The following is a 27,877-nucleotide window of genomic DNA, read 5'->3' as shown; positions in this document are numbered from 1 at the left end:
TTCACTTTCATGCATTGGAGAAGGAAATGGCGACCCACTCCAGTGCTCTTGCCTGGAGAATCCCAGGGACGGCAGAGCCTGGTGGGCTGCTGTCTATGGGGTGGCACAGAGTAGAACACGACTGAAGCAACTTAGCAGCAGCAGCACTGTTCATGAAGATGCCAGTTTTTCAATCAATTCAATAACTCTAGGTATTAACAGTCTTCAGGTGGCAACTTCAGGTGCAACTGAATTGTTTTGATTTACATTCTTAAACTTTTGATAGAGCTGAGCATCTTTCCATATTTACAACCCCAATTTATTTTACAGTGAATTATCTAGTCATATAATGTGCTTGTTTTTCTTCTTCTGGATGTTATTAAGACTTTATAAATTAAGGAAACTGGCTCTCTGTTACAGTGTTGTGTTTTTCTTACCTTGTCATCTGCCTTTGAAAAGAAACAACTATAAGGAAAATCTTAAAGTAATTTTCTGTGCTTGCATGAGTCCCAGGTTTTATGTCATACAAACCCCTTTCCCCATTAAAAAATTGTTATTATTTCAAAAGTCAAAATCTGTTTTAACTTTCATTTTTTCTTTCTTTTGCATTGAAGTTTATTTATTAATATTTCATTTGGGATTTATTTTGATGTAAAGAATTTGGCTGGCATTCATTTTTATCAATTTCCCCCCGAAAGCATGTCCATGGTACTTACTTCTATCATTTATTGAATTATTTTTCATTTTATAATTTCTAAAGCCACTTTTATCATTCTTTTAATATCTATGTGTATCTAAATCTATTTCTAGGCCATTCAATTGTTTTGTCATTCTCTACTAAAAAAATTGTCTTCATACTAGTAAAGTAATGCTTAAAATTCTCCAGGCCAGGCTTCAGCAATACGTAAATTGTGAACTTCCAGATGTTCAAGCTGGTTTTAGAAAAGGCAGAGGAACCAGAGATCAAATTGCCAACATCTGCTGGATCATCGGAAAAGCAAGAGAGTTCCAGAAAATCATCTATTCTGCTTTTTTGACTATGCCAAAGCCTTTGACTGTGTGGATCACAATAAACTGTGGAAAATTCTGAAAGAGATGGGAATACCAGACCACCTGACCTGCCTCTTGAGAAACCTGTATGCAGGTCAGGAAGCAACAGTTAGAACTGGACATGGACCAACAGACTGGTTCCAAATAGGAAAAGGAGTACGTCAAGGCTGTATATTGTCTCCTTGCTTATTTAACTTACATGCAGAGTACATTATGAGAAATGCTGGGCTGGAAGAAGCACAAGCTGGAATCAAGATTGCCAGGAGAAATATCAATAACCTCAGATATGCAGATGACACCACCCTTTTGGCAGAAAGAGGCTAAAGAGCCTCTTGATGAAAGTGAAAGAGGAGAGTGAAAAAGTTGGCTTAGAGCTCAACATTCAGAAAACTAAGATCATGGCATCTAGTCCCATCACTTCATGGGAAATAGATGGGGAAACAGTGGAAACAATGGCTGACTTTATTTTGGGGGGCTCCAAAATCACTGCAGATGGTGATTGCAGCCATGAAATTAAAAGACGCTTACTCCTTGGAAGGAAAGTTATGACCAACCTAGGTAGCATATTGAAAAGCAGAGACATTACTGTGCCAACAAAGGTCCATCTAGTCAAGGCCATGGTTTTTCCAGTGGTCATGTATGGATGTGAGAGTTGGACTGTGAAGAAGGCTGAGCAGCGAAGAATTGATGCTTTTGAACTGTGGTGTTGGAAAAGACTCTTGAGAGTCCCTGGGACTGCAAGGAGATCCAACCAGTCCATCCTAAAGGAGATCAGTCCTGGGTGTTCATTGGAAGGACTGATGTTGAAGCTGAAACTCCAATACTTTGGCTACCTGATGCGAAGAGCTGACTCATGTGAAAAGACCCTCATGCTGAGAAAGATTGAAGGTGGGAGTAGAAGGGGACGACAGAGGATGAGATGGTTGGATGGCATTACCGACTCGATGGACATGGATTTGGGTGGACTCTGGAAGTTGGTGATGGACAGGGAGGCCTGGCGAGCTGCAGTTCATGGGTCACAATGAGTCAGACACCACTGAGCGCCTGAACTGAACTGAACTGAACTAGTCTTTTATAATGTTAGTAGTTCTTTCTCATTATTCCTTTGAGAAGTTTATTTTTTCCTAGAATAATTTTAGCATCATTATATCTATCTCTTTAACTTATACCGACCTCAGTGGTATAGGTGTCTCAACTTGGAGCTCATTTAAGGATTCATCTATTTCCAGGTAAAGGTTAATATTTTGTCTAATTTTTACTTCCTAGTCTAGGGTCCCATGTATGTTAATTTCTGATTTGCCAGTATCCAAGATGCAGGTTACAGAAGAGTGATAAAATAATATAAAAGCTTTAACATCTGTTGATTTTAAAGTCAAGAGTAAGAATAATTTAAGCCAAGATACTCAATATAAAAAGTATTTTTGGACATCAGTAATTTCAGCTTTCATTAAGGTGAACAAATACCTAAGCCTTCAACATGTTCTACAAGGAAAAAACTTTATCTGCTGTCCTAGAATATATGAACAACAGGTTAAAGGGTTTATATTAATTCTTCCAGTTCTAAGGACTTTACTTGATATTCTATTAATTATCAGGCTGATGCAGCAGATGCGCAAAACTGGCAGAAATGCTTCATGTTCCACAAAACATGAAAATCTTTAAAAAGCCACATAGCTTTTTGCTGTATACACTACTTTATATTATGCACTCTTAAAGAATAAGTATACAGTTCCTTGAATTGAATAAGCAGGAGAATTTTTTTCATTCATATGAGATCAGAGTGTGAACTTACCGTTAGCATGTCATCACACTTCATGTCTGGTGTATCGCCATCTTCACTTTTATTGTAGAATTTTCGGAAAAAATTGAATGCCACAACAGTATATAGGTATACAACAACAGCCAATAAGCCAACAGTTAATACAAGCTGGAAAGCAATGTGATGTTGAACATACATTAGAAATACAAATCAGTGGATTTACTGACTAAAAGCTAGTGGAATCCACACCTTATAATCATCCTTTACTTATACCCTCAGTGGGGAAATCTATTTTCATGGTCTGTTTATTTTATCAAGTTGTCAGATTACTTTATGTAAAACTTGACTACTTGATTTACTAATAAATGCATACTATCACTGGAATATGAATAATCGCTGATTTAGTGTCCTGTCCAAATTCAATTTGGATAATTATTAATTAATATTTATTTTAATAAAATTTAATTATTTAAAATAATTATGTAATCATTAATATTAATAAGCAGCTTAATAAGTTGATTTTTCTATTATCTAAATATTTGGTGGTAGATACTATACTAAATACTTTCTTTTCATAAGGTCTATTCCCTTTAAATAATTTACATTCCTAATAAAAACGATCTCATTTTTGTTATGATAGTAAGAGGGGTTGTAAATCAAGTTTTCCTTCAATAACATCCTAAATTAAAATAGGAATTTCTTCTAATACCTGGAAGTGCATAACTGTTAATAGTATGTAATATACATATTTAAAAAAATAAAACTAAGAAGTCTGGCTTTGTTACTCTAAAGCAGTGATCAAAGGCAAAGACTCCTTTAATTATATATTTACTTTTTTGGCTGTGCCACATAGCATGTAGGATCTTAGTTTCCCCACCAGGGATTGAACCCACTCCCCCTGCATTGGAAGATCAGAGTCTCAACCACTGGACTGCCAAGTAAGTACTGGGAAAAACACTTCAAAACAGTGTTAGTTATTTGGTATTAAAGGCTAATTTTCTCGTTGTATAAATATAATTCACGGTTTGAAAGGTCTTCTTAAAGCTGTATGTAATTTTTAATTCCAAACTATACCCTATATATATATGCATGTATATATAAACACATTTTATAGAATATGTATATATATGAATATACACATAATTTGTATATGAATATTTTGGAGGCTACCCTGGGGGCTCAGATGGTAAAGAAACTGCCTGTATTGCGGGAGACCCAGATTCAATCCCTGGTTTGGGAAGATCCCCTGGAGAAGGGAAAGGCTACTCACTCCAGTATTCTTACAAGGAGAATTCCATAGAGAGAGGAGCCTGGTGGGTTTGCAAAGAGTCGGACACGACTGAGCAACTAACACTTTCACGTTCATGTATATTTTTTAAATGTGCTTTCCACCAAGCTGGTGAAAATACTTTTCTGGTTCCATCACAGAAATTCTAAACACACTAAAATACATTATTTTTTATGTCAACTTCCTCTGATTACACATACCCCTTATGTTGTGGCAGCATATATTAGGTCTTTGAAAAATCACTTTATAATTATCTGGAAAAAAACATGTCTTAATAGAGGGCTTAATTCACTCCTACCAATTAAGTACAAAGCCACTGTAAATTTTACATGTTTACTATAAGACTAAGCTCTCTGTATCTCTGCAAATGGAAATCTGATACCTCAAAAAGAGAGGGAATAGAATTTAGAAACAAGCAAAGTTTAGCAACTGAGAATAGTGCTAGATTTTTTGTGTGAAAATACTCCACAGATTCAGCATCTCCAATTCTTTGAATATGCTTGGAGCTCAAAAGTAATCTTCTAACTTTTCAAATAAGCTTAGTATAGTTTTTGTCACTGGATTTATGCCGTGCCATACATACCATACTCATATTCAGAAACTAGAGTGACATATATAAGAACAGTATGCTGACATTTAGAAAACTGAAGGTCATGATAATGTGAATTTAACTGTGGACATAGTTCAAGGTTTTAGGAAGGGCACCAATTTTAAAATATGCTGGATTATAAAATTCTGGAAAAAGAAAGACTCTTATTCCAAGTAAATAACATAGAATGTGTTACCTCTCAGTGGACACTTGATAAATAGAGAATGAATTGATAAGTTTATTAATAATGAAAGTTTTAACATGACAAGTGTGTTGCATTAGAACATAAGCTGATTATCTGAAATTAAGCCAACTTTCCTCTAAGTAGGCATGACCTTGTCAAGTGTGAAACATTATTATTCATTTTGCCCAATATAAAAGTGGAGAAAAGAGCCCAAGAAGATCTGGTTTAAAATACTGTATTAAATTACAGATGCAGCATCTGTTTTATTACTAATGCAACTAGTGTGTTAGGATACTGCAGCATACTTTGGTTTCCTCACAGTATCAAATACAGCAAATATCATATTAGGAACAAAACAGTAACTATTTTCCTGAGAATTTACTGTGCCAGGGCCTGTGCTAAGACCTCCAAGTTTATGTTTTTATTTTAAATTCTCACAAAACCCTGGTAAGGTAGGTACTTTTGTTGTTTTCATTCAAAATGAGGGAGTTGAGGTATAGGAATGGTAAGTAATTTATCCAGGGTCACAAAGCTAAATCAATCAAACCAAGACTTGAACGTAGGTCTAGGGGACTCTCAAACTACAAATCCTTATGGTTTCCAGGAGAAAGAGTACAGCTCCTCTCTCCACAAAAGCTTTAAAACCGTACACTGTATTTGAGGTTTGGTTTTACTCCTGCTGGAATATTTGTTAGTTTTTCAGTTTTTGCAGGGGAAAGAAAAGATAAACTTTTACCTGTTTGCCATTGTGAGTTACTGATGACAAGATGGTTCTTAACGTCTTGAATCCCATAGCAATGTCCAGAAGATGAGCAGCAAAAAAAAAGTTGTTGTAGTGTCCAAGAATGGACATGGTCATATACCAGGCAAGGTAGAGGAAGGACTATTAAGATGAAATGAGAGAAAAGAATGTCAGAAAATAGAATATATATTATTGTCAAAAGCTACTCTGATCTCATTCTAACTGCTCCATTGACTTTATCTTTTAATTATATATTCATATAATTCCAACTAGTTATATGAGTTGGTGTATTTTAATTTAGTTCATTCTGCAGAGTTCAATGCCATCCATTCTCTCCTTTACACCAGAGTGGTGGTTTTTATTTATTCTCCCACAGAGAAAAATGAATTGACTTACTATTCAACAGCAGCTTGTATCAGCCTCAGCGCTATTGATAGTTTAGGGCAGTTAATTCTTTGACACGGGTGCCATCGTGTGCATTATAGGATGGTCTGCAAGCAGCATTCCTGGTCTCTACTCACCAGTTGCCAGTAGCATTCCCTTTTCCCAGTCATGACAAAACCCAAAATATCTTTATATGTTGCCACGTGTGGCTGAGTTGAGGTGACCTTCTTTTTATTCAGGGAAGCTGCTTCCACTGTTAGATGAGAAGCTAGCTGAAAGACACCTTACTAGCAGCTGACAAAAGATATTTCAAGACAAGTTTGAGCTCTTTGGAGGGTTCTCTAAGATACCCAGGATTCTGGGCCATGACTGGATGAGGCAGGGGTGGAGACAGAGGTTAAGAGTATGCGGGAGAGGGGTGTCACAGGTCTTTAGGAGAATGGAAGTAAGGGTCACTATAAAAGTCAGCGCTAAAATTGGAGTGAGATTTTTTGAGACTAAATGAGATGTCCAAGGAAGAAAGCACAGAAGAGAGAACAGCAGAAGGCCTTAGGGGATGTTCTTACGTTCCTTTCTGAGTGGATGTGAGAAGATGGCAAAAAAATTAAGAAGCAAGAATGAGGGGATGAGCTGAGATCTACAGAAACAATTATAGTCAGTGTATTCAGCCATGTTTCACGATTCTCTCTCGCAACTCCCCGGCAGCAAATAGTAGCATTAAAAACAATTGACAGTAACAGTTATTTAAACTGAAAATTCTAAGATTCAAAAATGTCAAGCTATTGAACCAATGAGATACTATAATGTGATTCTCTGCCTTGACAGCTGGTGGCTTTTAGTCATGGGTGATTTTTTTTTCATAATATTTGTACATATATGTGGGTCCTATGGTTTAACTCATAGGCTCTTTGATAAGAGGAAGATCCATCAAGAAAAAGAACACAATAATGTACTTAACTTGGCAGAAACAAATGGATTGCAATCAATGTTAAGAAAAACTTTAAAAAATGTATTTAGAAGTTTCTAACATCTGTAAAAATTTTGAAGAATGCCATTGTTCAACTAAAACCTGAATGAAAATACACGTGAATTTTCATCTGTTTCATTTTCTTGTGTAAATATATTTTCATTTTAATCTTTCAGCTATTGAAAGAAATGGAATGAGAGATGGGCTGATGAATCATGTATTTCTGTGGGTTTTTCTCAGATATGGTCAATATTAAATGAACCGATATTTGAATAACTTTCTTAAGTAGCCGTCTTTCCACCTGCTGAAGCCCAGCAAACTCATCTAATCAGAGTTCGTTTTACTTTGTGGTATTGAAGGTAGCTTACGTTGTCAGTGAAAACGACTCCTAGTTTCCACATCTGATACTTCACATCAATAGAGTTCAGTCTGGAAAAACAAAAGAATTTGTAGATATGTACATGAAGCAAAGGCTCACAGGCTTGCAAGAGCCTGCTGGCATTCACTCCCCATGGGATGGGGTAGGGCTGGCAACCATCTCAGAAGATTAGTTCTAGTTCAGGTGCCCGGGGAAGAGCTTGAGAGCTCCGTTGGACAATGTATTCCAGAGTTTTGTGATTTTTTTAGAGGAATCTTAGAAAACAAAACAAAGCATCAGTATATCTTCTATTATTTAAAAATAGGTTTTTTTGACCTTTTCTTTTCTCTACATTAAATGTAAGATAAACACTTTAACACTTATTCCTAAAAATTGTACAAATTAACCAACATAGGTATATCAAGACTTTCCTCCCTAACTTTCGCTATACATTTGTAACTGCATACCAACAGAATTATTTTTAGTTCAACTAATAAAAAACCTGCATAAATAGCCACATTTACTTTATAACTGTACTGATTTTGCCAGTGAACAGGCTTATTGGTTCTATTTTTGTTTCCTTTTGATTTCAGAAATGCCCCTTCTCACATCCTTCTCTATCCAAAAAGGAATTTAACCCTTCCCCTTGGTTCCCACAGCACTTTGCAGTCACCTCCCTTTATAATCATATCCCACAGTTTTGTAGCTGTAGGTGTGTATGTATGTACATGTATTTACATCTCTCTCACTAGTCTCTAAAAATCCCCATCACCAAGCACATTATATGATACAGTGTATCATATAATATTGAATAATGTTGAATGAATGAATTGCAACATAAATATTTTTGATCTTTGCAGAATAAAATAGACATGTATTAAAATATACTTTTCAGCTTTCTTTTTTCAGAACTTGCACTGGTTTATAGGGCTAGAAATTATAATTTTCTTCCCAATGCCTTCCCAACATTCTAGGAATTGATATAATAATACGATGTAATTTTTAGTGCGATTTTCAAAAGGGCTTCTCTAGAGTTCCTGTTTTAGTCTTTAATTACTTTTTTAATCATTTCTTTAATTAGGCCAATCTTAAGTTATAAGTGCAGTGATAAATAGTTTATCATCTAAAGTTGATTTCATAGGAGGTTTTTCCCCTTGGAGTTAAGGTTTAATTTACTTTAGCCTAGAATCTTTGACTTTTAAGGAAATAAAACTGTCTTTGAGTTGTAGTTTTGTGATTTTAAATAATCATTTTTAAAGTTTCATGAATATTTACAATAGGTTTCCATATAACAATACTTTTTCTTAAAAGGATAAACAAACTGGGAAGTTTGCACGAGAGCATAATTATATTCCATGAAAGCAATCCTAAATAAAATAAGGGTTTTATCAGGATGTCTGAATTTCCCATGGTAGTTTCGTGATTTAAAAATTTATTCTTAGGATTAGTTCTTTTCTATCCCTATCACTCGTTAGGGTAGCAAGTCGCTACCAACTGCATGAACAGCATTTTGTAGTACACAGTGCTCTCTTCTCACCAATGGTGGTAGTAACGCTCTCTGGGCAGAGCTGACTCCACCCTCAGGGATGCAGCACAGCTGATCTAGACCAGTCACGGCCTCCCCAGCCACAGGACTTGGTTCAGAGGTAAACTAGAAGCCAGAGAGCTCTGAGACATAAGCTCCACTCTCACTCCATGAAGACACATAGTGAAGAAGTATGCAGGCTTTCTGGCTGTTGGAGGCCATTCTACCCCAGGAGGTAAGTTAGCCACCTATTTAAATGGGCACATTTGTCGCTGTTGTTGTTTAGTCGCTAAGTCATTTCCAACTCTTTTGCTACCTCATGGACTAGCCCGCCAGGCTCCTCTGTCCATGGAATTTCCCAGGCAAGAATTCTGGAGCAGGTTGCTACTTCCTTCTTCAGGGGATCTTCCTGACCCAGGGATTGGACCCATGTCTCCTGCATTAGCAGGTGGATTCTTTACCATTGAGCCAACAGGGCAGCCCAAATGTGCACATACCAAGCCCTATATATTTGATTGATAAATACATGCACACACAGATGCATGAATCATCCTTGTATGCAAATGTTCACATTAAGATAATATTCATATAGAAACCACATAATCTTTTAAAACTCCATCTTTTTAAACACTTTAATAAAGGAACACTACATGTAAATTTTTTCCTAGTAATGTGTGTTATTCACTAGCAAACTGTAATTTTATTATCCCTACTTAATGGTATTAATAAAGTCCACATTAATTTCTTGGTACTTTTCTCGTGGTCAAACCTGCAAATATTTACTATGTAAAACAGTGGAAAATTCCACTAATTTATAACTGTTCATAGTAAAACAGTAGTCTAAACTTTTCTGTTTTTTCAGACTTATTTTCCAGAGTCACAAATATGACCATGTAAAATGCATAATTCAGTGAAAGTGAAAGTTGCTCAGTCGTGTCCGACTCTTTGCAACCCCAAGGACTGTATAGTCCATGGAATTCTCTAGGCCAGAATACTGGAGTGGGTAGCCTTTCCTTCTCCAGGGGATCTTCCCAACCCAGGGATCGAACCCAGGTCTCCCGCATTGCAGGCAGATTCTTTACCAGCTGAGCCACAGGGGAAGCCCATGTAAAATGCATAATTCAGTAAAACTATTTAATTCTACCTTGCTTATCAGGGATCTGAAAATGTTAGTGGGAAACTCAGCATACTTTTCACCACTATCCTTGTTTCACATGATATTCTAACATAAAGGTCTTAATGCCTAAGGGTTATCAACTGTGTTTCTTCTTATATATAGTGCTTTGGTCTTTAGGAAACATATTTGTTTTCTTAAAGTACCAGACAATACTTTAAACTTAAGTTCATCATTTCTGTTACACATTTGCTTATTGAACTACTTTTCAACTGGGTTCACATTATTTTTAAAGACTCAACTAGCTCTAACCAAGGCTTCAGAGAGAAAAAAAAAATGACCAAAAAGATAGGTCAGCCAAAGTGTCTTTTTTAATGCTAACTAAAATATTTATCTAAGACAATCTAACACTGCTCTACAGAACCTTAAATATTTATGTTTTCAAAGAAATCATCACATACCTAGTTGACTGATACCTTAAATACACCTAAATAAGGGACAGTAACCACTGTTTTTTCTAAAATTGTTGTGACTACAATAAGAAATTACTTTTTAAAAGCATGTGGGCTTTACATTTCTTTTCAGATTATAGTTGATTAAATTTGTAAAATAGAAATAGATGTATATATACATATACTCACACTACACATGTGTGTGAAAATCAGTCCTTGGTGAGGTCAACCAGTTTACATTCTCCTAGTTATATCATAACATTCCATACAAATACTATATAAGGGTGCCTCATTTTAATGTAAACTTTCTTAGTATGATGACATGGTACCAAGTCTTTGCTATTTAAATAAAATATAACAATTATAATAAAAGGATATGAACTTTGAACATTTCTAATAAAAGGCCTATATTGCTCCTTTTTCCAAAATAAGAAAATTAACTTCTTTTCAAATAGGAAGCTTTAAGAAAACATAGTCAAATATTATGTTTTTGTACCTCTGACTTCGACTTAAGTGGCATTTAGGGGTAAAAAGGCAAATCAAATGAAGAACATAAATCTTTTTCTCTTGCTTTATACAAATAACAAAAAAAGACATGTTCAAAAGTTATAGATTAAATCCAATGATTCCAGAGCTCAGAAGTACAAAGGCAGATTTTGTATATATACTGTTTCGCTCATCTCTCTATTCTTCTGACACTGAAGGAAAGGAAATCAATGCACTAGCAAATTCAGAAATGTATTCATTTTTCCTCCTTTCTACCTACATCTTGAATAGAGCAGAATTAACACTCACACAGCTGACAGGGAGCTGTCTTTCTTTGGCTTCTTCTTTTCCCGGGCATCACTGAAGTCCAAGGCAGCTTTGTCCATGCCAAGTAACTCGCTGATTCTGTCTCGGCCATAGAACTCTCCATATTTATCCATAACCTGGGGCAAGAATAAAAGCATTTTACAGACCTCCACCATTAAGTAGTCTCATCTATGTATGCACATACAAACATCAGAGTATTTTAATACATAATACATGTCTTACTTTCAAGTTCACTTAAAAATCTAACTTACAGCTCATGTTCTATGATCATATTGTTAAGGTCTAAGTGAATTTAACAGCATTTATTTATTTAGGGCATGCTGCACAGCACGTGGGATCTTAGTTCCTCGACTAGGGATTGAACTTGTGCCCCTGCATTGGAAATGTGGGGGTCTAAGCACTGGACTGCCAGGCAAGTCTACTTAAAGAATTTTAAATAATACCTAGCTGAAGAACATGATTTCTAAGGCAAGAGGAAGGCATGCAAATAGAAGAGGATGGGCTGAAGGAAATGGGTAAAGGGGTGGTGGGAGGTAATGGAATAAGGTAACTTCTACCAAATTCATACTTTATGTCGGGAATTATGCTAAGAATTTTGACTTGTTTTCCATCATGGGGCTGTTTCAATATGGAAGTTTCCTCTTATTAGCATCCTGCTCTGCAGACAAAGAAATTGTATCTTAGAGAATGTAACATGCCCAGGGTTGGTCGGCTTGGCAAAAGAGCAGATGAGGAAGCATCCAGGCAAGGCTGACTCAGCAAAGGTCTCCTGCATAGAGCACAGCACACCACTGGGATGGTCACGACATGCTGGTATTCCCTCTGTGGTCTCCACCTGAACCTGAAACCTTGTCACATCCTCAGGTCTTCAGTTAATTCTAGTATAGATGCTTTATCCATCACTAGAATCACTTCTTAGCAACCCCCCTTGATTGCCTTGCCCCTCTGTCCTGTCACATTTGCCTGGCTTTGCCCAAGTACTGGGTTTTTAATCAATGCTTAGACGTGGGCTCACAGATCACCTGTGAGCTCAGTACCTCTGTCTCTTATATAGCAACTCTTGGCCTAGGGTTTATATACCATGAGGATCCTACACATCAGTGAAAATGGAGGCAACAGCAAAAGTAATGAAAGAAATCCAGAAGGAGAGAGAACTGGCAGCAAAAGAGGGATAAGAAAGCAAGGAAAAGGGATGTAGGAGAAACAAAGGCACTGGGAACCAGAGGGAAAGGAGGGGGAATGTTAAAAGATTAGAGTAGGTAATGGAAAAAATACATAAATAGAAAGAAAGGATTAGCAGAAATTAAAATAAGCATTTTTGGAAAGTGTACAAACAGGTAAAGTGAAATAAACATAAAAGAGCAATGGTAATTTAGAAGTCCTATGAATGTATACTATTTAGGTTCATTAAAACAATTTGTTTTGCATTATTCTCACAGTACTGAAAAGGGGCTGGGCTGATCTGAGTGGGAGTTCTTTAGGGGTTATATTCTCACCCAGGAGGACAGACTGGACCCCAGAGCAGGAACGCCCTAAAGAGTCTTAGCCGCAATTACAATCTGTCTACTTATCTGACTCTAGATATACCATTTCCTTTGGAGATAACTTAAAGTTGCTTCTTTATACTGTTAAATAATTAATATGAATAAAATATTCAAATAAACATGAATAAAATATTCAAATCTATTTTTTTTTAATTTAACCTGTGGCGGATTCATGTTGATGTATGGCAAATCGTCTATTTTAAGTTACTTAAAAATGATTCTTTCACAGCTCTGGCCTAATTTGGATGACTCATCTGCATTAGTGCACTGCTACTACTTTGCGGTCCCAAGGAGACAAAAAACTTGCACCAAAATGAAAATCAGCAAACATTCTGCTCCTTCCAACTAGAAAGTCTTGAGGGTTTTTTGTGTTGTTCTGTTTTCTTTAATGTGTTTCATTTTAAATGATGTACTTGATTTAAATTCTTGGCAAACTCTCTTTCTCCCCTCAGACTGGTAACAAAAAATTTGCAGCTGCTAATCACCAACCACCCTCTGAGTCCCACTAAACTGGTGGAATCAAAGGGGGAAAAGATCACTTCATTCAGCGGATATTTGTGGCCATTCTACCTCAGACCATATATATACCCTGGAGCTACAGCTCATTATGGTACATGGCATGAATTGATTCAGCTTGGCAACTGGAGGGTTCAAGGAATAAGAAGGAGCTGCAAAATAATGTTTACTGTATTTTACAATGTACAAGTACTGTGTATGCCTTGTTATATTTTCTTTAAAAAGTGATCTACAGTAAATAATATGTGGTAGGAAGAACATAGATAATCCTTGACTCTCAAAATCAGAGCTGACAGTCTTAACTCTCTGTCTTCTTCCCACCATCCTATGATGCAGTGTGCATCAGAAGAAAAAAACTATCAAAATAAAAAGGTCTTTTAAATTTATATAAAGTAAATAAAATTTAGTCGTCTGTTGTTATACAACTTTACTTCTTTATTGTAAGGGAGGATCCCAGCCCTGGTAACTTAGCTGTCTTATCAGAAAAGAACCTTCAGTTAGGTACCCAATCTCAGAGAAAATTCTTATCAGTTCTTTTTAATGTACAGGCTGAGCACTGTTTAATCACCTGAGTCAGAGGATGGGTGGATGAGCAATGCTTATTTAATTTTTAGCTGCAGAGTATGGATTTCTTATGAAATTTTTCAAACTTATATTCAATCCTATTTCCATTTTGAAATGACATTGACAGATAAAGCATACCTCAATATCTCATTCTACATATGAGCCACAGCAAATTCAAATCTGAATTGCACTTTAGGAAAAAAGAGAAAATGTAAAGTGCTCTAAGTAGTATTACCTTTCTTTTAACAAATTTGTCCCAGTAGTTGTTGGGAAATGACCTAAAAGATATAAAAGCACAGAAGTAAAATATAGTATCATTTAAAAAAATGATAAATAACAATATATTGTTTGGAATAAACAAAATCCTAAAAATAATATGTAAATGTGTTCTTTCATTCATAGAAATTACAATGCATTTTTCCCATCTTATTCTATAATTTTTCTATAAGAATATTAAATATTATTTTAAATATTAATATATCCATGTAAATCACAAAACATATGGACTAATATTGTTATGGATAAAAATATGAACATGTTTATTAATAAGGAGTTATATTTTATTTATGTACAATATGTCAATATATACATTTCTTTGTCAACTGTCTTTAAAAATTAAAGTATCTAAAAATCTGTCCTTGTTTCTCCTATGAAGTTTTAAAAAAAAAACTCATTCCCACCTTGAGAAAATTCAAGGAAACTGAGCATATTATCATCACATGATCCTGGCATCTTAAGAATTCACCTAAGGGGACAGACTTGATTGGATTTAGTATTAGTAAATAGAGAAGGCAATGGCACCCCACTCCAGTACTCTTGCCTGGAAAATCCCACGGATGGAGGAGCCTGGTGGGCTGCAGTCCATGGGGTCGCTAAGAGTCGGACACGACTGAGCGACTTCCCTTTCCCTTTAAACAAAATATTGGGCTTCCCTGGTAGCTCAGAGGCTAAAGCGTCTGCCTGTAATGTGGGAGACCCGGCTTTGATCCCTGGGTTGGGAAGATCCCCTGGAGGAGGAAATGGCAACCCACTCCAGTATTCTTGCTTGGAGAATCCCATGGACTGAGGAGCCTGGTGGGCTACAGTCCAACGGGTTGCAAAGAGTTGGACACAACTGAGTGACTTCACTTTCAAACAAAATATTGAGCATTTAGAGTAAATGTTTATGTGGCTATGTGCTATGGCTGGTCGCTCAGTCGTGTCCGACTCTTTGTGACCCCATGGACTGTGGCCCGCCAGGCTCCTCTGTCCATGGGATTCTCCAGGCAAGAATACTGGAGTGGGTTGCCATTCCCTTCTCCAGAGGATCTTCCCGACCAAGGGATAGAACCCGGGTCTCCTGCATTGCAGACAGATTCTTTACTGTTTGAGCTACAGGGTTGCCCTTCAAATGTTAATAACACACATATAAATCATCCCCATTTGAACTTACTAGAAATCATAACTTTTTAAAAATAAAAAAACTAATTACAATTAAAAAGAATTTATTTCACTAAAGTAGTATAAACTACTAGAAAATATTGTATAATTAATACCTCTGCTGCTGCTGCTGTGTTGCTTTAGTCGTGTTCGACTCTATGCGACCCCATAGACAGCAGCCCACCAGGCTTCCCGTCCCTGGGATTCTCCAGGGAAGAACACTGGAGTGGGCTGCCATTTCCTTCTCCAGTGCATGAAAGTGAAAAGTGAACGTGAAGTCGCTCAGTCATGTCCGACTCTAGCGACCCCATGAACTGCAGCCTACCAGGCTCCTCAGTCCATGGGATTTTCCAGGCAAGAGTACTGGAGTGGGGTGCCATTGCCTTCTCCGATTAATACCTCTAATAGTGTAAATTAGACTTCAATGATGGATTTATACTGAAGCAACAGCTAGTCATTTGGATTTTGATCTTGTAAGGTTAAATAATTAGAACACAGAAAAAGCACTTGTTTTTCTGTCATATTGTACATGTCATAATGCTTAGCTAGGTATATGCCAGACTGCTGGATGATACCAATTAAAAATTTCCAAGTTAGATTAAACATGTGAAATCAATATTTTTGCCTTTAATTCTACAACCCTTTCCTTAATGAATAATTTTTGCTTCCTCTATGCTTTTCTGTGAGATAACCTTGCATTGCAGGTTGTGTACACACTTCCCTGAACACTGAGTAATGGACGTTAAGTTCCATTACTGCCGTGGAAATGGACTTAAAGCCATTTTTGATGAAGGAAAACAGAACACAAAGGGCAAAAATTGATGGCATCCATTAAGAGGATGATGGAGCTTAGTCATTTGATTTTCCTGGCTGGATATATAACTATTATTCACTTCTGCTAAACTTTTGACAAATCTGCAGGAACTCTGGCAAAGTATTTTACGTCCTGAAATTTTCTGAGCACAGAAATGTCTCATCTAATTCTTTACTCACTGTGTGTTGATTACGAGTCTATCCCACTGGCCTTTAATATCATCTTCTGAAGGCTGTTCTGTAATATAAAGCCCATCAAATTCCAATTTTCGAGCTACTTCCTTTTCTCGCTTAAAAATAACCAGTGGGACCTACATTTGAAAAATAAACATGTTAAAATTAGTTTACATTAACTGGCATCTCTTGTGGTCACTATCTATACAAAACAGCTTTTGGAAAGAAATATTTCCCATGTTACTTCCAGGAAAGTAAAAAATGAGTGAAAATGAACCAGCCATATTTAGGCAGAAAGAGGCATCTAGAGGTTCTAGAAAAACAGAAGATAGTGTAGGTATATGTATGCATATGCTTTTAAACACAGAGAGGTTCATAGATAATTTGCATTAATGAAATAAATTTTAAATATTGAGAAAAAGATTATATAAAATTTCTTTTCTTTTGCATATAAAATATATATATATATGGATGCAACAAAAGATAGCACTGTTATAATGTTCCAAAATGCATACTTTTAAAAAATTTTAGAGCTTTGAAAAATCTCTTTAATAACTGCATGCTCAGCATGCCTATATATGCTATTTTGAAATAAATTTTAATTTCAACATCAGCAAAATTGTTTGTCAATTTGCCAAAATGTGTCCAGAATTTACTGACACTCTTTTCATATGCACAGAGTTTACACAAGACACAGATGCAAAAAAGATGCAAATATTGTGCAAGTATCTAAGAACACCCCCCCACCCCCCACTCCCTCTCATAAAACAAGGGAAGGAAAGGGAGGTACAGGTGTTTCTGAAGAAAACTTTACATTCTAATCATTTACTCCGGACCCTAGTTTTTCAAAACTCTTGTATAAGCTTCCCAATCAGAAGCAAGGAACAGTGAAACAAAAGCCCTGCAGCATAACAGTGCCATGTTAGGAAAAGATAAAAGAGGTTTGCAAAGGTTTGAAGCTCTGAGCACTTGGAGAGACAACCTTGAGTTCTATTCACCAAACTATACCACTCCCTTAAAGGGTCTAGGAATGAAGCTACACTGTTTTCTGGGTGATGTGTGACAAACTATGAAGCATTTCTGCCAAGGATGGTGAGAAATATGTGCCTAATAGCAGAATAATTGAAATGACTCGGAGGTCGAATATGATCTATTTCTAGAATTTTTACTACACTGAACATTGCTAGTTACATAGTGGGTTGGTCACTGCTGTGCTGTCAAGTTATAGGTGAAATTTTCTATATGTGAATAATTACTGCGGGGGAAAAACAAAACAAAACTACAATGTGACAGCCACATCCCCTTCCCAGGGCAGCCTGTAGCCAGTGACTGGTCAACACAGAGCTCTAAAGGCCAGGCTCCAATGCCCCCAGCCCAGGACCACCCTGAAAGGGTGTCTCAGCTTCAGAACAGAGGCTGTGACATGCCCTGTTGGGTCTGTACTGTAGCCCCACTGTTCTCTCTTCCCCATGCTGCTTCTTCCCTTTGCCCCTCAGGTGTTGATGGAACAGTCCCTAAGAAACTATGTGTCTGCAGTTTTCATCTCAGAATCTGCTGCCCCAGAACAGCATGCATGCATGCAGACACACACAAGTTCCTTGGTGGCTTACTATCTTACTTTCAAGCAGTAGTATCCAATGATGCAGAAGAAAGAGATGACCGTGTGCAGAATGGCTAATATCCGCAGTGTGGGCTCCATGTAGCCACTGCTCTCCTCCAGCACATAGTGCACTGCGATGATTCTAGGCGAGCTGCTGTCCAAGCTGCTAACTCTGGCGTTTTCACTTGAACTGCGAGTGGGTAGTTCCTTTCCTTCAACCACAGAAGAAGTGGAGACCTGATTCAAACCATTTAGAGAACAGTCAGTTCATTTTCTTTAAGAGATCAGGGTAAACAAGAAACAATGGAAACTCAGACTTATCAGCAAATAGCTGGATGTTTAGCCACCCCATGATGAAAAGACTAAAAGCATAGGCTGAAAAGATAGCTTTTCAAAAACCGAGCACGGGGAACTATATTCAATATCTTATAATAACCTATAATGAAAAAGAATCTAAGAAAGAAAATATATGTGTACACACACACACATAAATGAATCACTTTGCCATAAACTGAAACTTAGACAACATTGTAAATCAACTAAAATTCACTAGAAAAAAAATGGCAAATAATGATCATATTTTAAAAATTCCCTCTAGTCTAACCAGTTACCAGGGTTAAAATGCATGCAGGGGAAAATTATATGGCTAAGCTGTCTTGTCAATGATCAAAAGAATTTAATGGAATACAGGTATGCCATACCAAGATACATGTGACATATTCATACATGTGATATATCCAGCCAAATCTGGCTATAAGTATTGTGGGCAAACCCTCTAAAATCCCATATTCTTCAGTGGGGGCATTTCTCAGTGCTAAGGAGCTAATCTAGTTTTGCTGTCCTAGACAGTCAGTGATGTGCCTAAAATTCAGGTTTTCTCTTTCATCAAAATACATTTCAGAAAAGGTGTTCATGTGCTTACTAGTGGATCTGTCAAATAATTACATTCAATTCAGTCTATTTGTAGTTTCATATTGGTTATTAAAAGACTAAGGCGTACATACCTTATAAAAGAGCAAGATGAAATTGATCGCAAATGCGACAAATAAGGCTAACATTCTCATGTTGTAGAAGTTGCGAGCAAAATAGTTCTGAAGGTGAAAAAAATTATTAAAAGGTCATCGGCAGATTCATTTTGATATTTGGCAAAACTAATACAATTATGTAAAGTTTAAAAACAAAATAAAATTTAAAAAAGAATAAAATTCAAAAACAAACAAACAAAAAAAAAGTCATTGAATCAAGAGATTTGAAATTTTCAGGCAATTGAAATAAAGCATTCATACATTTACCAAAAACCGTTTCTTGAGGGCCTACCATTTATTAAGTCCCATATTTGGTGCTATCAACATAATAGTGAATAAGAAAACTTAAACCATCACGGAGTAGACAGGTAATAAAGAAGCACACTCACAGATTAAAAAATAGCCTAATTTCAGGGAATGGTAAATGCTATGAAGAAAAATCCACCAGACTAAGGATTTAGGGAAGGGGGTACTATCTGGATGGGTGGTCAGGGAAGGTTCCTAGGAGGTGACATTTGAGCTGAGGCCCAAATGCCACAGGGCAATAATCAAGTGAACATCTGTGGGAAGGGAACCTCATAGAAAGAGCTTGGAGGGCAAAGGTCCTGAATTCTGAGTGATGCTGGTGTATTTGATGGATAGTGAGGAGGCACCACAGTGGGAGGAGGAGAGAGTGGGAAGGAATGAGGTCAGAGAGGTGAGAGGGGGACACCGTTCTGTAGGCCTTTGATAAAAAGTCTGTGCTTTGTGCTGTGGATAATGGTCACTACACAGATGTTATGTGTGTAAACATTTATCCAGCTGAGCTGTACCATTGAAGTCTGTAGACTTAACTGTTGCTTGTAAGGTATATCTCAATAAACACAAAAGAAATGTTAAAAAAAGAAAAAGTGTTGCCTCTTACAGTGCAGTGGTTCAGTGTCTGATTGCTGGGACCATACTCCCTGGGTATGAAGCCTGACCCCACCACTTCCTCACTGCAGGATGTGGACAAGAGACTTAATCACTCTTGTAAGCATCACTTTTCTTATCTGTAAAGTGGGGATAACAAAATCTGTCTCGTAAGTTTGTTATGAGGATTAGATAAGTTACTATAGGGGAAGGTAATCATTAATCTTATTATTATAACTGGAATTACTATTTTACTATAAATGAGATGGCAAGTTCTTGAAGGAGCTGAAGAGGGCTTGATGTGATCAGATAATGATTTGGAAAGATGATTCCAGCTACTGTGTATAAAGTAGACTGGAGGCATGGAAGGCAGGGGACCGGTTAGAAAGTTACTGCAGGATGCAGAAAGAGGATGTTGGTGGTGGTGGTTTGAACCAGTGGTGGCTGTGGAAATGTTAAGAATCGGGAAGATTCTGGATATATTTGAAAGAGAGAGCTGAGAATTATTCTTGGATTTATCTGAGGTAGGAAAAAGGAAAGGATTCAAGAGATGGTAACTTCTGGATCCTGGGGTCTGAGCAAGTAAGTAAATGCTTGGTGTCATTTATTGAGCTATGGGGGAAAAGTACAAAACACTGATTGGAGCAGAAGTGGGTTTAAGTGAAAAGATTTGGGGACATACCAAGAATTTGTTTTAATATTAAGTGCAAGATGACTGCTGCTGCTGCTAAGTCGCTTCAGTCGTGTCTGACTCTGTGCGACCCCATAGATGGCAGCCCACCAGGTTCCCCTGTCCCTGGGATTCTCCAGGCAAGAACACTGGAGTGGGTTGCCATTTCCTTCTCCAATGCATGAAAGTGAAAAGTGAGAGTGAAGTCGCTTGTGCATGCAAACAGGTGTGCAAAGAAAGTGATGGTGCAAAGAAAAACAGGAAAGAAGGCACCTCTGGGACAGAAGGATGGGGAAAAAACCTACATTACTTGCTTTGTTCAACTGTGGTTACACAAACTCTTCAGGAACCCACTGGGGCTGCTACAGCTTATCACAGCGCCTGTACAACCTCACACCCTAGCCAGACCACACGGGCAGCCATGGCCACTGTGACAACAAGCCAAATCATGGATTATCCAGAGTTACCTCAAAAACATTTGCATTCTGTCTACTCTTTATTAAATAATACAGGAAACATACAATGTAGTTTAAGAAAGCATGCTGCTCCTGCTGCTAAGTCACTTCAGTCGTGTCCGATTCTGTGCGACCCCATAGACGGAAGCCCACCAGGCTCCCCCTTCCCTGGGATTCTCCAGGCAAGAACACTGGAGTGGGTTGCCATTTCCTTCTCCAATGCTGAAAAGTGAAAAGTGAAAGTGAAGTCTCTCAGTTGTGTCCGACTCTTCGTGACCCCATGGACTGCAGCCTACCAGGCTCCTCCGTCCATGGGATTTTCCAGGCAAGAGTACTGGAGTGGGGTGCCATTGACTGTAAATTATTTAAAATATGTCATATATATACATTTATGTACAAGCAGTTAGAATATATCATGACTGAGAACAATCCATTTTCCTTATAGGTGAAGTTCTATACTATATGAGTTTTTGCTCTTTTTTTTTCCCCAAAGGTTTAATGATTTTGCCTTTCAAATGGCTTTATTATGGAGTGTTGTTCTTAATTTCTAGGTCTGACATTTTTGGTCAGTACCTCATGTAGGTTTATTTGAGACATTCATCTCCCAATCTTTTCCTATTTATATGATACAAATATATCATATTTATACACATATACATACATACTCTTATAAAAGGTCTTTTAGACAAAATTTTTAACAATTCCATCCTGTATGAATAGGAATAGAGAACTACATCTTCTTTGTTTTCCACATATAAGCAGATATTTTATTAACTAAAGGAACATTTCTGAAAAATGTTTAGGATACTACATAAAGAACTATCTTCTCCCTCTTCTTTCATTTTACTTATTTCCATTTTAAGAATAATTTCTAATAGATCGTCTTCTTATCATTGGAGAGTTGGCTCACTGCATTAATATTTTTATAACTGGAATTTTAATAAAAGGGCAATTCAAGAAAGATTGACTAACCCCACTCTGAAACATCAAGATGAATTACTTGTCCCCTAGAAGATCTGTTTTGCTATCATGTATTGCAGAGCCTTACATAGTGTCCTGCAAAGAGGGAGCCTTGGGGTATGTTCATTAACTTACCCTTAAAATGTCCTTTTGGGAAGATGCTGGCAGTCACTAAGTCATGTGGTCTCAGGTCATGTGAATGTGTGCAGAGATTATGGGTTTGACAATAGGGAGCCATGGACCAAGACACTGATTTTAACATATAAACACTAAGATGGGCAAACACAATATACGTTCAGGGCTGACTTGGTTCCCTGATTACCACCCAAGGGAAGGTCAGTAGATATTTACTGCACCCGAATGATTATGGTCTTACAATATATCAAAAACAATATCATTCTAAAACATCTTACTAGAAGTTTCTGTTGATAGGCTATGATTTTCTTCCAGAATGCTGACTCAGGAACTTCTGGCTCTCCATATCTGTGTGTGTGGAGCTGCCTCAGTTTTTGTTTACCCTTGTCTTCTTTGGCTTTTTCTTCTTTTTCTCCGTCTTCTCCTCTATGAATGCAAATGAGTGAAGTATAAACCATCCAGACACCAAAGAACTGAACAAGTTTTATGCCAAAATATATAAACATACAAGTATTTAAATCATAGTATCAGTTTAAATAACTGATACCTCTTCTAATTTAGAATTAGGGGTAGAATTTCTGGCTTATCATAGCCTCTTATATATGGATAATTCTGTGAAGTTCAGCTCTAGAGGACATCTTACAGGCTTCAATTTTCTTTGTATCTCTACCCATCATATTCCTTTCCAAGTGTACAATGAAATAGTTAACTTAAAAAGGAATAATGGAGACTTTCTTTTGGTTGTGACTTTCAACATACCTTATTTTTCAATTCTGATTTTAATGTTCAGTCTCTAACACTGACTAGCTATTAGGATTTAAAATCAGAGGCATATGCATTTGGTTGTTGACAGATATAGAGAATGTCAATATGTTGATTCTGCAGACAATAATGGAATTGGGAGCACTGAAATTTGATACCTAAACCTCTCCAGGTACAAAATACCAAGCCTTCATGGAGATGCATTTATGTACATATGTAATCATATATATGTAAGCCACATGATATAACTCATACTTAACCCATATGAGGCTTTTCCAACATTATTTTTAACATTTAAGAGTCGCCACTGAAATGACTGTCAAACTCTGTTACGTTTGTCTCTGTTTCATTGTTATAGTCCTTTACACGGCCATTTTTACAACTGACCCAACCGTGCAAGATCTGTGACAATGAATGGCTCTGACTGTGAAGAATAGACAACAGTGACTCTCATATGAGGCCTAATTCAAACGAACCAATGGTAAAAATACACCTTTGAGACAATAAAGGAAGCTTGAAGCTTAAATGTTTAGCAGCTATTAGACAGTATTTAAAGAATTGCAAATTTTGTTTAGTGTAAATAGAATGATAAATATGGTTCTTTAAACAGTCTTTAGCAATTAGTAATGTATACAAGGTACTTACAGGTGAAATGATATGGTGACTAGTACTCTCTTTAAAACAACTTGTCCCACAGAAGGCCCCAAAATATGTGTGTGTGTGTGTGTGTGTGTGTGTGTGTGTGTGCATGTGCATGTGGTGGGGATGGTTGGCAGAAGAAAACCTACATGAAACAAGGTTAGCAAAATGATAATAATTATTAGAACTAAAGTGAAAGTGAAAGTCGCTCAGCTGTGTCCAATGCTTTGCAATGCCATGGAATAATATAGTCCATGGAATTCTCCAGGCCAGAATACTGGAGTGGGTAGCCATTCTCTTTTCCAGAGGATCTTCCCAACCCAGCAATTGAACCAGGGTCTCCTACATTGCAGGCAGATTCTTTACCAGCTGAGTTACCAGGGAAGCCCGTATTAAAACTAGGTGATGGGTTTATGGCTGTACATTATAACCTTCTCTCTTTTGTATGAGTTTGAAAATTTTACAGGCTTCAAGTATCTTTGTGTCTATATATTGCATATTCCTTTCAAAGTGTATGATGAAATATTTAACTGAAAAGAAAATAATAATGATGACTTTTTTTGGCTGTGACTTTTCAACATACCTTGTTTTTTAAATTCTGATTTTAACGTTCAGTCCTTAACAATGACAAGCTGTTAGGGCTTAAAATGCTTCTAAATTTTCTCAAATATCTTAGAAATTAAAAACTATGATTTTCCATGCAAAAGTGTTAAATTACTCAAAAGGTTAACTCTAGTAATGTCAAGCATGCATGTGAAAAAGTTGAATAAAACTGTTTCCCCATGAGAATATTAGAAACAAGAATTATTTCTGAATTATTCACTTTAATATTATTTTAATGTTATAGGTATAACTAAATTAACACAATTCTAAACCAACATTTGTCTAATCTAGGGGGGAAAAAACAGACAATGAAAACAGGCCAAAGAAAATAACAGAAAAGAGGAGAAAAATAAAGTGCCACGCGAGAACAGTGGCACTTATGCAGTTAAAAATTTGCTTTCTCCAATTTTAAAAATATGCATATAAAACTGTGCAAACTTGGGGAATGATGTAGGTTTCCATTGTTAACTGGAAGCCAATTTTATAGGAAATTACACATTTTCATTGTTTCATATGCAGCTTTTTATGTCTTCGTAATGCATTTATAACTGTGCTCTCCATAGCACTAAGACTGTAGGTGAAAATGAAGCTTCCTAAGCCCCACACCAGCCCTGCTGACTCAGAACCTGTGCAGGGGCCCAGGAAACTGTGTCTTTATCAGACTCTCCAGGTGGTTCTTCAGCAGGTGGCCCTGGGACAGTGTGTTGAGGACCACCACTCCCTAAGAGTCTATGCGATGGCATTCAGAATGCCTGTCCCCTCCCTTCTTTACAAGGACAGAATAGAGGCTCAATTAAAAAAAAACTGCAACAGTCATCTTGCAGAGAACATCACATGGAATCATAAAGTCGTTTCTGCTGAGAAACACACAAACAAATTTCTCATGGAACCAGAAAGAGACAGGAGTGCCCCCCACACCTCTCCAGGCAGGTGTTTACACTGATCCCCGCCCACTGAGGATGAGGCCTCCACTGAGATGACAGGTGTTACCTTGTAACCTGAGATTCTCCCCACTGCATCCCCGAAGGCAGAGGATGAGTGAAAGACACTAACACAAAGGAAAGGGCACAGAAATGACACGTACTCAGCTTTCTCAGGTTCAGATTTGCTTTCTTCTTTTTCTTCCTTTTCTTCTTCTTTTGCCTTCTGCTCCTTGGATGAGTCCATGGGAAAAGAGAAGCGGGATAACACGTCACCTTTGAATGAGTTCAGAAAGCTCTGTGACCCTGTGTCAAATTGTAACCTATAAATGATACCCTCCTGCCTCAATCGAGGGGATAAAACTGCCACATGAGCCCTTCCTTCTGCTGGTTCATGCATTTCCCCTTCCCCACACTCACCCGCCAGGCCAGCAGGGAGCACCAACTTTCTAATCTCCTTCCCACTTATTTCACAACCACCTTCTTTCCTTTATTCACCTACTCAAATCTTACTCATCCTCCAAACCAACGTAAGTCCCACTTCTTCAGTGTCAACCAGGTACTCCAAGCCATACTGAGCTTTCCATTTTCTCACGTAATCTCCACAGTCTGCGGCCTATGCTACTCACCACTTAATGATTTTCTAATTTTTTTCATGAGTGGTTTATCTTTCTAATAAACTCTTTAAGGCAACTTGAGAGCAATGATTACATCTTGTATTTCTTTTAATTCCATATGATACCCAGGGGGACCAGACACATGGCCAATCCTCATAAAATATTTATGGATGGAATGATTATTGATCAACTGCCTAATGTCTTGAGAGTGAGTACCAGAGTTTGTACCTTCATAGTTTAATGAAATAATTTGTAAAGGACCTTCAAAAAGCCGGCTGGCTCTGCCTACTAAAAAGCCATTACTCTTTGGCAAGTCAAGTCATCTACTGAACACCACTCTGGCACAAGCAAAACAGCTGATGTCAGGTTATCATGCCCACCTGAAGTCCAGAGAGCTGCTGTGACTGGAGGTAAGTTACCTGGAACTTTTCTTGCACCTCTGGGATGGGGACGGGGTTGCTCATGAGGTCACTCAGGCCAGCATTGGGATTGTGAGGAATCAGTTTGTACTGCCCTCCTTCTCGCTTCAGGTCCAAGCCAAAGATATCAGAAAGCAGGTCACTCTCCTCTGTCAGTTCCTTCAAATCCGTCAGGTCTTCAGAGGGCAGGGCCCCTTCCAGGGTTTTCCTCTCCCCCTCCTCCCCGTCTCCTCGAACCTCATCTTGTGTGGGGTCTGGCATGTTGGCCAAGAGCTCCGCCACTTTGATCTTCTTCGCACCTTCGACCAGGCTTCCTCCCAGCAGGAGGCTGCCGATGATGCGAGAGAAGCCTCTGAAAACGCTGGCTGCAAAGTGCAGGAGGCTCATCAAAATACTCCAGTAGGATGTAAAGAAGGCTGTGATCATGTCCTTCACTGTCATCTTCTTCACCTTCTTCATCTGCTTCTTCAAGCTCTTCAGGCTGAGCATCCGCATAAGGGTCAAGATATTGTACCTGAGGGCAAACAGGGCGGACTTGACCGTCATGATGGAAAAGAAACCCATCCTCGGACCCTGCTCCTCCGGCTTCTCCTTCTCACTCTCCTCTTTATTCGCTGACCTCTCATTCAGATCTGACTCTGATATCTGAGCCGCCAGCTGCATCTCAAAGATGGTATCCTCGCAGAAGTTTACGAAGAGCTCCATCTTCTCTTTCTCCCCTCCTTCATTGACCACGTCAAATATAAATTGCCTTTTGGATTCCTTGACCTGGGGCTTTTCCCACTGGGTTCGGCTGGACTCACTGATTTCAAAATACACCCTCTCAATGCGCTTGGCACTGCCCATGATCTCGATGCGGCCCAGGAAGGGCTGGAAGTAATTGAGCACGCTCTCAGCCAATTCCAGAAAAGTCTGCAGCCGGGTGTCATTGGGCATGTGTTCGGAGAGGTTTGTCAGAAGCACTGCCACATTGAAGCCAATGTCCTTGGCAGGCTCGTGGAACCGTTTGACAAATTCTTCATAGTCCAGGGTTTCATTTTCATCTGTCTCTGCACAGGACAGGAGAAACTCAGTCTCGGACTGGGTGTAGTGTTTATGGCTCTCCATGGCTTTGTGAAAGTCCCTCTTGGAAATAACTCCCTTACCATCGGGGTCATACTCTTTGAAAGTATCAGAAGACGTCAAGTCCTTGAGCTTTAAGAACATGTCAAAAAACTTGAGAATCATCTCCACGTTGTTGGAAGATTCCACGAGCATATCAACCATCTGTTTGCCAATGGTGCCATTAACAACATTGCCTGGGGATAAAGAATTGCATTGGTTCAAAATGAACATTCCCAATAAAACCAGTGTCGACGGCAGATAGGAGCCAATGTACGTTGAGTGTGTGTGCTCAGTTGTTGTACCCTGGTCCAACTGAGTAAGTTGCTGCTAACTTGAGCAGGTAAATAGTAAACATCTTAAAATGTCTTTTAAAAAAGTGTCTATAGAGAAAATAACAATATAAATCTTATATGACATCTGAATCAAAGACAGCTCTTTTCCAATGTGTGAAGGAAAAGATGGATAATTACTTGTAAACTCTAATTTTAGAAAGTGATTACATGAACACATGCAAAAGCATATTTACAAAGTAATTAGACTAATGCATGTAAAACAACATGTGATGAAAGGCTGACATATTTTCCCTTTAATTGATCCTAGAAGCAACATGCTTTAGGATTTTTTTTTTTAAAAAAAGAAAAAAGACAGACATTTATATTATCCGAAAGCCTGAAATGGAAATCCAGTCTCATATTAATAATAAAAATGAGTGTTTGCCTAGCCCTTTGGGGATGAAAAATCACTGCTCACAGACATTACACCTAATTTCATGTTCATACCTGAAAATACCTGTGAGACAGGTACTTTTTATTATTAATTATGATTTTACTATTGAGGAAACTG

General features: G+C 37.8%; 1 protein-coding gene across 1 annotated transcript in view; it reads right to left on the bottom strand.

Moving 5' to 3' along the window:
- RYR2 (ryanodine receptor 2) overlaps nucleotides 1-27,877 on the bottom strand; it is an 829,832-nt gene that overhangs the window by 33,393 nt on the left and 768,562 nt on the right. The window contains exons 91-101 of the mRNA XM_045165522.1: nucleotides 25,931-27,228; nucleotides 25,059-25,126; nucleotides 22,249-22,396; nucleotides 18,839-18,925; nucleotides 17,853-18,071; nucleotides 16,241-16,371; nucleotides 14,064-14,106; nucleotides 11,187-11,320; nucleotides 7,311-7,371; nucleotides 5,586-5,732; nucleotides 2,822-2,956 (exon numbers count right to left, since the gene is read on the bottom strand). Of these exons, the coding sequence (XP_045021457.1) occupies nucleotides 2,822-2,956; nucleotides 5,586-5,732; nucleotides 7,311-7,371; nucleotides 11,187-11,320; nucleotides 14,064-14,106; nucleotides 16,241-16,371; nucleotides 17,853-18,071; nucleotides 18,839-18,925; nucleotides 22,249-22,396; nucleotides 25,059-25,126; nucleotides 25,931-27,228 (2,471 nt within the window). The remainder of the gene's footprint in view (nucleotides 1-2,821; nucleotides 2,957-5,585; nucleotides 5,733-7,310; nucleotides 7,372-11,186; nucleotides 11,321-14,063; nucleotides 14,107-16,240; nucleotides 16,372-17,852; nucleotides 18,072-18,838; nucleotides 18,926-22,248; nucleotides 22,397-25,058; nucleotides 25,127-25,930; nucleotides 27,229-27,877) is intronic.

The sequence above is a fragment of the Bubalus bubalis genome, chromosome 4 (assembly GCF_019923935.1).
Source record: "Bubalus bubalis isolate 160015118507 breed Murrah chromosome 4, NDDB_SH_1, whole genome shotgun sequence".
NCBI lineage: Eukaryota > Metazoa > Chordata > Mammalia > Artiodactyla > Bovidae > Bubalus > Bubalus bubalis.
Note: the sequence above shows the minus strand (reverse complement) of the source record. Positions and strands in the feature narration are given on the sequence as shown.